The sequence below is a fragment of the Buceros rhinoceros genome, unplaced genomic scaffold (assembly GCF_000710305.1).
Source record: "Buceros rhinoceros silvestris isolate BGI_N320 unplaced genomic scaffold, ASM71030v1 scaffold42137, whole genome shotgun sequence".
NCBI classification, from domain to species: Eukaryota; Metazoa; Chordata; class Aves; order Bucerotiformes; family Bucerotidae; genus Buceros; species Buceros rhinoceros.
In genome coordinates, this window is record NW_010423501.1 from 1 (window position 1) to 12,075 (window position 12,075).

At 43.6% G+C, this 12,075-nt stretch overlaps 1 protein-coding gene across 2 annotated transcripts in view; it reads left to right on the plus strand.

Moving 5' to 3' along the window:
- The first annotated feature begins 247 nt into the window (after positions 1-247).
- MCM8 (minichromosome maintenance complex component 8) overlaps positions 248-12,075 on the plus strand; it is a 12,511-nt gene continuing 683 nt past the window's right edge. The window contains exons 1-17 of one of the 2 annotated variants that reach the window (XM_010140434.1): positions 248-386; positions 570-644; positions 819-901; positions 1,065-1,214; positions 1,857-1,960; positions 2,630-2,828; positions 3,677-3,762; positions 4,860-5,011; positions 5,788-5,983; positions 6,755-6,785; positions 7,040-7,180; positions 8,367-8,508; positions 9,088-9,283; positions 9,556-9,769; positions 10,555-10,764; positions 11,300-11,376; positions 11,491-11,680. In XM_010140434.1, the coding sequence (XP_010138736.1) occupies positions 248-386; positions 570-644; positions 819-901; positions 1,065-1,214; positions 1,857-1,960; positions 2,630-2,828; positions 3,677-3,762; positions 4,860-5,011; positions 5,788-5,983; positions 6,755-6,785; positions 7,040-7,180; positions 8,367-8,508; positions 9,088-9,283; positions 9,556-9,769; positions 10,555-10,764; positions 11,300-11,376; positions 11,491-11,680 (2,385 nt within the window). The remainder of the gene's footprint in view (positions 387-569; positions 645-818; positions 902-1,064; positions 1,215-1,856; positions 1,961-2,629; positions 2,829-3,676; positions 3,763-4,859; positions 5,012-5,787; positions 5,984-6,754; positions 6,786-7,039; positions 7,181-8,366; positions 8,509-9,087; positions 9,284-9,555; positions 9,770-10,554; positions 10,765-11,299; positions 11,377-11,490; positions 11,681-12,075) is intronic. The other variant, XM_010140435.1, reaches the window with a different exon arrangement.

Genomic DNA, 12,075 nt, shown 5'->3' on the forward strand with positions numbered 1-12,075 from the left:
CGGCTGTTGCTGCGGGAGGTTGGTCCCTGTCGTTCCGTCCCCTCACTGTGGGGGCCGCCGCGGAAAGGAGAGGGAGACCGGCTCTTCTGTAGGGCCTTCAAGGCCCTTCAGGGCCTTCGTTCCTACCTCTGCAGGCGAAGTCTCCCTGGCAAACAACCGTAGTTTAAATGAGACGTTTTCTGGTGACGTTTCTGTTCCTTTAGCTCAGTTTGCTGTTGCATCCCCAAACTGGCACCCGTGGAGCGAGATGAGTAGGGACGTCAGGGGCAGGGGGTGTGCCCGCGGAAGAGGCTCTCAGGGGTGGCGAGGAGGATGGCGAGGTGGATGGCGAGGCGGATGGCGAGGCAGAGGACAGAAGGGAGAGTGCAGGAGAATCCCTGAAACTGGTAAGCAAGCTCTTGTGCTCCTACCTGTTTGCTGAAGCCATAATGGGGTTTTTGGCCTGCTTTTACACTAGGCACTTATAGGTCTGTGCCTCCTGTAGTCAAAAAAATCACCAAGACTAAAACTTCTGAAGTTTTAGTAGCAACATTGGCTTAATGTCCATTTCAATATTTTTTTTTTTCTAGTAAGAGTTCAACAAGTTCAATCAACGTTGGACCGGTTTATTCCCTACAAGGGCTGGAAACTTTATTTCTCTGAAGGTATTTTTTAGACCAAAATCATGTGTTACAAGTATTTTGTTCCATTTATTTTCTAGAACTGATTATGAGTAGAATATGCAGAAAAATAAGGGAAGAGTACCCGCCTGCTTATGCCTCTTGTAAGATGGAAGTGATTATTTGTGTCAGTTACTAACACAGCATGCTTCCCATTAGCTTATGCCGACAAGTCTCCTTTTGTCCAGAAGACTCAAGCCTTTGAGAAGTTTTTCATGCAGCGCATTGAGCTTTATGATAAGGTAAAACTAAAACAAAACATCCCACCCCAACAATGTAGCATTCCAAATTCAGTGTATTTCCTCCTTCAAAAAATAATCTGTTACGGATGTGGAATGTTTATGATGTAATTCAGGTGTGTTGTGTGACAATTTGAGGTGTGTTTTATAACCTAATGTTTTGCAGGATGAAATAGAAAGAAAAGGAAGTATTCTTGTGGATTATAAGGAACTAATACAAGACAGAGACTTGACGAAATCAATACCAAATATATCTACGGAATTAAGGGATATGCCTCAGAAAATACTGCAGTGTATGGGTCTGGCGATTCATCAGGTAAATAGGGTGTTCTAATACGTCAAATACCCTCAACAAAACCATAACCAACGAAAAAGAATCAGTGGAACTTAGGAAAAAGAAGATATTTGGGGTTTATAACGTAACTGCCCCTGTCTTACAGGAAATTACTGTTTATTTAAAACCCTTTCGTCTCTCCACCACTTCTGTATGGAGCACAAAATCAAGATTGCAAATGCTTTACTCTTGGTGCGTTTTGGTTATTCATTGTCAGAGCAGCAGACTAAAGCTAAATGTAGTTCTACAGGTTACTCGCCACTGGGAGGTCTAATTCCTGGGTGTTTCTTTAATAGGCTGTTAGTTACCTGTGCTGGATGTCCTGCCTCATACAGCAGAACCACAGCTGGTGGGTGAATGTTGAGCAGAGTCCAGAATTCCTGGCTCTGTCCGATGTCTTTTAAAGTGGCATTTCACTGCTTGTTGGCAGGCAAGTTCTCAGCTGTTCGTGCTTCAGTCAAATGAGACCCCACATGCTGACCGCAGCGTTAAAGATCAGTCTGCGTTCAGACGTCAGGGGAGGGGGGGAATCCGATTGCAGGGGATGGTGATCAGACTTAGTAGCAGATTGAATCCATGTAGCGTGGCATGCTGCACTTGTGCCTGCCTTTCTGCTCTGTCCAGGTGCTAACGAAGGACCTGGAAAGGCACGCTGCTGAGCTGCAGGCGCAGGAAGGATTGCCACTTGACGGAGAACCGATAATAAATGTGCCTCTCATTCATGCTAGGTAATGGGTGTTGGATATTTGGGGGGCTTTTCCCCCAGGAAGATCTATTTTGCTCCTTGTCTAACAGCAGTCAGTGTTCACGCGTGGTGCTGAGGCCTTACATAGTTATTTTATTGAGAGACTTGACTCTGTGGAGCTGTGCCAGGAGAACAGTCTGTGTTTTGCTTTTTCCTTCATCCTTGTGAAGAAAAAAGTGGAATGAAACCTGCTTGTAAGCTGAACAAACAGCTTCCAACTAGAAAGTCTCTTAAGTAGAGAAGTGACTTGGAACGACTGTGCTATGAAATATTTATTGATTAAAACAGCTGCTATTTAAGCTGCTGCTGTTTACTGGAGAAGTTGGGAAGGGATTATAAGCCAGCCTTTGGTTAGCCAAAGGCTGGTCTTTGTTGGGATGTGGATCTAGAGGGCGTGGCCATAAACCTCCGATGGCAATAACTATTACTGCTGTACAGGTGTTCTGACAGTGGTGCCTGAGGATGTGTTGGTTCAGATTTGCTTAAATCTGTTAAATGATTATTGATAGACTATTTCTAATTGCCTCTCTGCATCAGTGTTAACAATTGGTACAGAAATCCCCTTGTTGTTGGGTGTGGGATTTTGTTTGTTTGGGTTTGGCGGGTTTTTGTTCTGAATGGTAAGCTTGGAAAATGCTTCGCTTTTGTGTAGGGTTTACAACTACGATCCACTAACTCAGCTGAAAAACATTCGGGCCAACTGCTATGGAAAATACATTGCTGTGCGTGGCACCGTGGTGCGTGTCAGTAACATAAAGCCTCTGTGCACTAAGCTAGCTTTTGTATGTGGCACGTGTGGAGATGTTCAGAGCGTTCCTCTGCCTGATGGGAAGTATACTCTTCCAACTAAGGTAAGGTAAAGCCATTTAATTTCATACTTCTCCTGTATCTGTGGTGATTTGACAAAAAGCGGCATCGCTGGTATTAAAAATAAATTAAACCTTTAAAGCTTGATTAAACAATGGACACATCAGAAAAAAACTTCCCATGCAACTTTGTGTTACTTCATACCCTTTGTCCTGGAAAAAAATTGTTCTGCTGAAACAAAAGCAGTAGGTAGAAACTCCCTCAGATCTAGGAAAAAAATCTTTTCACTTCCACTTCACAAGTTCTGTTTAAGAAGCCTCCTCTACCCTGCTGCAGTGGTTTTCTATGCTTAGAGGGGTTTGGGTGTTTTGTGAGGTTTGTGAAGAACTTTCTATTTTAAGAATATTTTACCTGCATTTAAAAAGTCTGTAGGATGGTGCCCAGTTATGTTACCTGATGTTCTCAAGTGAAAAAGTATCTCCTCTGGAACATCTGCAAGTACTTAAAAAAAAAAAGAAATGAAAGGCAAACAAAAACCCACAACACAAAGCCAAACCAGAAAACACACCAACAAAGGAATGAAAAACCCCAACAAACACAGCTCCCACAAACACCACTCACCACTTCTCCCGCACCAAAAACTCAAACCAGTTAAGAGGATCACCCAGTTCAGCTGTACGTGCTCCAACCACTGAGCCAGAGTTCAAGTGGCTGTGCCTGACAGCTCTCTATTAATTAGGTATGTGCTAATTTGTAGCCCTAACTTCAGTACCTTTTTTCCTGAAATGGTGTTAATGAGTCATTTATTTGATTTCTCTTTTCTTTTTAAATAAGGCAATTTCAGATTACAGTTTTAAAGGTGGAGAATGAGTTAGCGTTACTGTTGTTACAGTGCCTTGTTCCGGAGTGCCGGGGGCGATCCTTCACGGCTGACAGAAGCTCTCCTCTGACCGCCACCGTGGACTGGCAGTCTGTTAAGTAAGCGTGTCTTTCCTTCTGCACAAAAATGTAACGCAACAGGGCAGGCACAAAGTGACAGGATGGCTCATTCCATGCTACACGGCGTCCTGTTCATAATCTTACTCTTCTTGCTCTTCAAAACCTGCGTTACAAAGCGGTTGTTTTATCTGAGCACCAGTATACTTGGTGTATTAAACCTAGCCAACATAATAGCTTTTTGGAAATTCCTTCCACCGTGGCTGAGCTCCTTGATAAATGTCCAGTTTGTGCTCTCTGCGGCTTTTCTTGGTCACTTCTCATTGCATCTATTTAATGATTCCTTTTAACGAGCTGCAAGTCAGCTAGAGAAGCCCTGCCAAAGTACATCGCTTAGCTGTGACAGTTGACTTGAATGAAGTACCCTTGAGAGTTAAAATCATAGTTTGAAGTGATATTGTCATTCTCCCCCACCAATGACAGCTAAATAAGTTTTTCTTAATGTTCTGTAATAAGTAATTTAAAAATTAATTTAAACCCTGTGCTGAGGCTCTCATCAGCATCTCTAGAGGGTGCTCTTTATCACAGCTTCTCAAGGATGGCCTGACTGAGCTGCAAGGAAAACTGTCAGCTGGAAGTGCAGAGCCAAAGCTGGAATCTTTTAAAGAACTTGTTAGGTGCCTTGTACAGCTATACAGAGAGTGAGTGACTGTTCTTGGCGTGCTCAGAGGAATTTACTGGGCTTTGCTCCAGTTAAAGTGCTGGTTAAGCATTCATCAGGGATACACTGTCTGACCTCCTAATCCTTGTGTATGAGGTCCATGTGAGTCCATGTACTGTACGTACTTCTACATGAACACGTTCATCGGTGCTAGAAAACCTGGGTTTCAACTTTGGTTATTATTTCTCGAGTTCAGTTATTGTCTTTCTGGGTCTTATCCATAATGTATACCCATTTATAGAAGCCCGACCTGACAAAGTCTGTTTCCCCAAATTCAGTGCTGCTGTTTCTAGACTTTATCAGGACATTTCTGCTGTGTCCCTTTCCAGTTTGGAAAGGATTGTTTGGCAGCACACAGCTGCCGAAACTGAATTGACAATGTTTTGCATGGAGTGGACGCTCACCTCGGGTTTTGCAGGGTGCAGGAGCTCATGGCAGATGATCAGCGAGAAGCCGGCCGAATTCCTCGTGCAATCGAATGTGAACTGGTTCAGGATCTCGTGGACAGCTGTGTCCCAGGAGATATGGTCACAGTTACAGGCATAGTGAAGGTGTCGAGCACTGAGGAAGGTAAATACACTGTCTGAGAATGCCTTTTTCCTAGGGTGGGGGTTTTCCCTAGCAATTACCTGAGACACACAACAGCCATCTCCCTTAGTGTGACCTCTCCATGTAAATGCATTAAGTGTCTATTTCTCCAGAAGTTCCCAAAGTTTTATAACGAGGAGTTACTCTGAAATGGTAAGAAAAATGTCATACCATTATGAAGGAGTAATATCTTAGTTCAGTCCTCCTTGGAGAAATTTTACAACTTACTTTTTTTCTTTTCCCCCAAAGTGGGGAAAACTGTCAGGCACAGCTGTGACAGAACAGATTGCAGAGAACTGCAGTAGTTATTTTACTGAGACCACACTGCTCAGCAGTCCTTGGGGGATATAGGAAATGATCCATTGTTAAGCTACGTGTTTAATTCTTCTGCACCATGGATATTTTTTCCTCTAAATATTGACTGGAAACATTTTATATTCAACTTTTATTACATTACTCTAGCCAAATAACTTAATTTCTGGAAAACTTCATTTATCCTGGGAGAAAATTTGCTCTTTATACATATGCATAATCCAGCAAAATATTTCAGGTACATGATAAATGGAGGGAACATAAAGAACAAATGTAACTGGAAACTAACTCACTTTGCACCAGTTTTGGAGAATGCAGCTGTTCAGTTCCTGAAGCATGAACCTCTTGCACATGGCTGTACTTAATAACCCTGTGCCATTTGTAAATAACATCAGTAGTTCATGATAGAAAAATATTTCTTCATCTCTTCTCAATTTTTCTACCAGGAGCTTCTAAAAATAAGAATGACAAGTGTATGTTCTTGTTGTACATTGAGGCAAATTCTGTCAGCAACAGCAAAGGACAAAACCCAAAGAATTTTGATGAGACTTTCCAAAGACCATTCATGGAGTTTTCCCTTAAAGACCTCTATGCTGTTCAAGAAATTCAAGCTGAGGAAAACCTGTTCAGGCTCATTGTGAAGTAAGTTGTACCAGACCTGACTAGGTCTGGGATGAGGCTGCTGAATCAGCATGATCACCTTCGGACAAACGCGACCCCAGTCGAAGCTGTGAAACGTCTAAGGCTTCTGCAACAGATCATGGTGGTTTAACAGACTGCAGTGGGCAAGGGGTTTGGGAGGAGGTGTGAAAGTGTTGCAGCAGGGGTGTGAGGACTTTGGGAGGGTTTTAAGGATACAGAGAAGTTACCAGTGGTTTAGTTCAATCCTGAGGTGGAATGCTATGAGTTAAAAACAATTAATTAATTTTGTTCCTCTGAGTAAATTCAACTCACGAGTACTGTTTTGTTCTCTGCTTTTCTGCAGCAGAGGAAAGAGGTGCAAGAACTGAGCAGAGGGTGTGAAAGACCCTCAGTTCAGACTGAGAAGTACTCCTCTAGTTGGAGTGTCCCTCAGGCCCTCCCAGGGGAGTCAAAGAGCGTGAAACTGGCTCCTCTAGAAGAGGGTTACAGGCAGTTACTTAAGATAAGAATGGGTGCAGAAGCCCTGGGAAAGTGGTTTCCTCCGTTTGCGTGAACGGAGGTGAAAGGCTTTTCTTGTTTCAAGAAACTTGATGCTGCTGCTTTCAACTGATTCAGCTGGAAATTCAGCAACAGCTAACCCATAGTTTTATGTGTTTATAGAGGGATGCTGTGCCAAGGGGGGCAGAACAAGTGGTTATTTAATAGTCATACAAGATTTATATTCCCTTGTGTTACAGTGCTCTTTGTTTTTCAGCTCTCTTTGTTTTTCAGCTCTCTTTGTCCTGCAATCTACGGCCATGAGGTAGGTCATTTAATAGCTTTGCTTGCAGCTTCTGTTGGAATGTTTGTCACATGAAACTCCTCAAGGGTTTATAAAGCTTATCTGGGGAGGGTGGAAGGGGCAGGGACTATTTACTGGTGACTGACTCAGTCACTTTCAGTGACAGGGAGGTGGCAGCCATCCAGAAGGAAAGGTTATTACAGCCAGTTCTAGGTAGCTGTCAGAATTGGTCACCATGAGAAAATACTTACTGGTGTTGGTATGTACCACTGCAGATTGTAAAGGCAGGTCTGGCCCTGGCGCTATTTGGAGGATGTCAGAAGTTTGTAGATGACAAGAACAGAATCCCAGTGCGAGGAGATCCGCACGTTCTGGTTGTTGGAGATCCAGGATTAGGAAAAAGTCAAATGTTGCAAGTATGGACTGATTTATTTCTGCTGTCTGCATTTTTCTCTGGTCCTTCTCTCACCGTCTGTGAGGCTTACTTCCTTTTTTTGTCTTATGGAATGATTTTAAAGCTCCATGTCTCTTCCCATGGTTACTGTGAAGCTAAAGAGGGAACAGAGTTCCCCTAGACCTGCAGCATTGCGTGCCTCATCTAAAGTCTGAGTCTTTTTAATGTGGACACGTTATGTTAGGATGTGACCTGTGATAACTTCTCCAAAGTGATGGATTTGTTTGTAAGCATCTTGACAAACCAATTTTTACACGATTTTTTTCATTGAATTGGCACTGTCTACCATCCATGGATCACTTGTTTTTTCACATTGTTGGTCAATAATGGAATGCCATCTCAGGAAAGCTGGTAATCTGTTCCTCAGATAAGACCCTGAGGCTAGGCTCCTCTGTCATCACTGTCACAGGAAAAAAATCCCAAGGAGAAAACCAAAGCTGTGTAGGAGCCAGGGGTTTTTTTGTTGGTTGGGTTCTTTTACTCTGCTCTGTGCCTGTCACGCATCTGGTACCGAACAAATATGCTTTGGGGAGTAGATAAAAAATATGCTTTTTGTTTTTATTTTAAACAGAGGCACCAGTAGCTATAGAGATTTACTGGGAAAGTCTAGTTATAGCTGTGTTACAGGCAAATTTAACTGCACCCTGTCTGTGTTCAAGCTTCCCATGCTTTTCTAGTTCATATTTCAAATTGTAGGCTACTTTCTGGATCCTGTTGGCATGAGGAAGACTAGGACTGTCCTCTGTTCCCTAGCTGGGATGAGAACTCTGCATGCTGCCTCTGAAGCAGCAGGCGTTGGGCACTGATACAGACTATTTTTCTAGACAGACCGTGGGGTCTGAAGGTAGAGAATCTGTATCTGCAGTTCCCTGATGGCTAACGTGCCCTCAAGCGTTTCACCATACTGTGAAACGCAAGTGCTGTGCTCAAGGTCCTAAATGTTTTGATAACAGAGTAGATATGGCTGTGGCACAAGCATTGTCCTCAAAGTTATTCCTACTGTTTTGCTGAAGTGTGTCTCTTGGGGTTGCATGGAGTTACAACTCTTCGGCTGGGCCATGTAAAGTAGAAAGAAATTTGGATTTATTTTGAATTGTTCCTCTTAAATTCTTCACCTCGGAGATGGAAAAAGTATTCTTCTCTTCTAGGCAGTGTGTAATGTTGCTCCTCGAGGTGTGTATGTTTGTGGTAATACCTCCACCAGCTCTGGCCTGACTGTTACACTGTCTAGAGATGGCGCTTCTGGAGATTTTGCCTTGGAAGCTGGTGCTTTAGTGCTTGGAGATCAAGGTAATACATGCAGTGATACGGGTTCTGTATCACCATGCTGCTGAAGATAAGATTAACGACTGCACTTGCATAACTGTGGACTAAAAATGTAAATTTGAAGTATGATGATGGCTTTTCACACCTTGAAGTTCTGAGCCTCTCCAGCGACTTCTCTGGAGGTGGTTCGTGCTCTGCTATGGCTTAGGGTGTGTATGAAACTGGATTTCTGCAATTCATGTGCCAGCCTTGCTTAATATGTCAAAGAACTAGGATTTCCTTGAGACATCTCTGATTTAATGCAGCCGCTGGACTCTTACTGCTTGTAAGAGATTTGTCTAGTTCTACGTTTGAGAACCTTATTTTGTCATGTGACTGTGTAATGAGGCCACTGCTTCCACAAACCAGGTCAACTTTGTGTCAGTTCAGGTGCAGCACCATGAACGGAAAACAAGCGCTGCTGAAATGGAGACTTGGTCCAATGTCTCCTGCTGCCCAGGTCTCTAGGTTGGAAGCCTGATGTTGCACTGGATTGTAGCATACACTTGTCCATCAGTTCATGTGTCTTCTAATAAGTCTTTGTCCTGTGCTAATTGCTTCCAGGAATTTGTGGAATAGATGAATTTGATAAGATGGGAAACCAGCATCAGGCTCTGTTGGAAGCCATGGAACAGCAAAGCATCAGTCTTGCCAAAGCTGGCATCGTTTGCAGCTTGCCAGCACGGACCTCTATTGTTGCTGCGGCAAACCCAGTTGGAGGACATTATAACAAAGCCAAAACGGTGTCTGAGAACTTAAAGTGAGCACTCTTGAAATGCTGCTTATATAGTCCATATTCAAGCGTGGCTGCTTTTGGCAGTCTTGTACCTTGCATATAATTGCTGTCTGGTTTCCTGGAGCTTGAACACAAACTCAGTGTGATAGTTTTTTGTGGTTTTTTGAGAAATTGCTGTTCTACTTCATTCTGAATGAACAGGGGAGGATTTTGTAAGTGTCTTTGAAGCAGAGCAGTGCTGTCTGTAATTTTTCCCCTGCTTTGAGCACTGTGTGGTTTTCTTGTCTTTGCTCTAGAATGGGGAGTGCTTTACTGTCCAGATTTGATCTAGTCTTTATTCTGCTGGACACTCCAAACGAAGACCATGATCACTTGCTGTCTGAGCACGTGATGGCGATCCGAGCTGGGAAGCGGGCAGTATGCAGCAGCGCTGTGGCAACTCGCACCAACACACAGGATCGCTCTGTCCTCGAAGTTGTTTCCGATCGACCACTGCTTGAAAGGTTGAAGGTAGGATTGTGACACTTGCTCTGTCCCTTCCTGCGCATTGGGCCCTGGCAACCCTGACCTGCTGGTTGTCCTCATTCTCCATCTCCCATTCTCTTAATGATAATTGGCTCTGTACAAAAAAGGAAGTATTTAAGGCTTCAGCCACCCGTTTCTACTAGCTGTCTGCTGTAGCTAATGTTACCCACCCTGCTAGAGCTGCTAAAGCTGTCTCAGGCAATCTTCATTCCACACAGAAGAGAAATCTCTTAATTGAGCTGGCTTGTTTGGGGTTTTTTTGGTTGCAGTAATGAGAAGTCACTCTGCATGAGATGCTCTAAAGCAAATTTGCTGAGTTTGATGTCAATAAAGCTACAGAACTAGACTGGATATAATAAAGTGTAACATGATGTTCTGAATTGAATAAAGCAGTCTGTAACTAAATCCCTGGGCATCTGCAGCTTGTTTACAGGTTTGAGGATTGTAGGAGATGAAGCACATTTCTTATTAAACCAGAGCCATCAGTTTGAGGGTGGATAGTGTCAAATGCCTGGTCTCAGGAGAAATATCCCATACGGGAGTGAAACACCTGCACTTCTGGCAATGGGATATCAGGGCGGTGGTGTAATCTTGTGGGGAAACTGGATTTTCTCTTTTTAAGAATTCTTGATGTAGTTAAATCATATTTGGCACTTTGTCTCACTGCAAATGAGAAGATTTGGCTGCCTTTTCTGAAATGGCCAAGCATGTTCAATCACCTGTCTAAGCAGAGTGAATAGACAGACAAAAATCTAAGCTCTTTGGGTTAGATCTTACCAGGAGAAAACTTCGATGCCATTCCACATCAGCTGCTGAGGAAGTACATCGGATATGCTCGGCAGTACGTTCACCCAAATCTATCTCCAGAAGCTGCTCAGGTCCTCCAGGAATTCTACCTTGAGCTCCGGAGACAGAACCAGGGGGCGGACAGCACACCCATCACCACGAGGCAGCTAGAGTCTCTGATTCGACTTACGGAGGTAGATGCAAGCCGTAATACCTGAGGGATTGAAAGCAAAGAGATTGTTCCTAAACAACTACTTCTGTCCTGTAATTATGAACTCTTCCATTGTGTTCTAATTTAAAAAAGGGGGGATAATGCCAGAGACTTACAAGCACTTAAGAGCTACTGTTGCTTAAAGCCTCTTATCAGGTTAAACACCCTCGAGAGGTGGAAAGAGTCTACCACGTTCTCCCAAAAGAAGGTGCAGGCACAAACAAGCTGCTGCCCACCTTGAATGTAAACTGCTGATGTTTTGTCTAACACTGTTTGTCATCTGCTGCTCCCCAAGAATACGCTGTTAAAAAGCAAAGTCTGGGCTGCAGCTTAATGCCAGAATGCAGAAGATGACGCTGAAATGCTATTAAAAGAGTAGAGGAATCTTCCTCTAAATCCTGGGGGCTTGGGTTCCAGCTTTGCTCTTAAGATTTGTGCTTGTTGTACAGCAATAGTAGCTTTTTTCACATCAGCTATAATATATTTTAAGTATTTCTTCGAGGTTTTTTTGTTTTAAGGCACGATCAAGGCTGGAATTAAGGGAAAAATCTACCAAGGAAGATGCTGAGGATGTAATAGAAATAATGAAATATAGGTAAGACACCCTGCTTTAAAAACAAAGCAAGCATCGTGGTGCTATTCAGTCAACTTTTTTATATACAGATGTGCTCTCGCTTTTACCTCCTCTTGACCTTTAACTTATTTTTAGCATGCTGGGAACATACTCCGATGAGTTTGGAAAGCTGGACTTTGAACGTTCACAGCATGGCTCTGGGATGAGCAATCGGTCACAGGCGAGAAGATTCATTTCTGCTCTTAACAGTCTCGCAGAGCGAACGTACAACAACCTCTTTGACTTGCAACAGCTTCGACAGATCGCGAGGGAGCTACAGATACGAGTAAGTCTGGAAATCGAGCATTTCTTCCACAAACAGTGAGACCAGCCAGAATCACCTATTGCAAAATGGCAAGGGGACGGGGTTTCACCAGCCGTGCCTCTCTGCTTAAATGGAGAGAAATAAAAAGTGTTTGCTGCTTTGAGGCCGAGTCACCTCTGTGTCCGCTTTACTGGTGGGGAAAGCCGTTTGCCAGTAACAACTCCTTGCCTCTGAAGCTGGTCCTTAACAAGACGCTGCTTCACTCTGAAGAGTGGTTTTGGTTTTGGTGTGCTGTCCTTCCCCTGGCTCCTCGGGGGATGCACCTATGGTGCTTCCTGAACGTAGACTGTTCCGGTGTCCACGTTCTGTTTCAGTTCTGTTCGGCCCATGTGCACCTTTTGGATTTCCATTCCTGC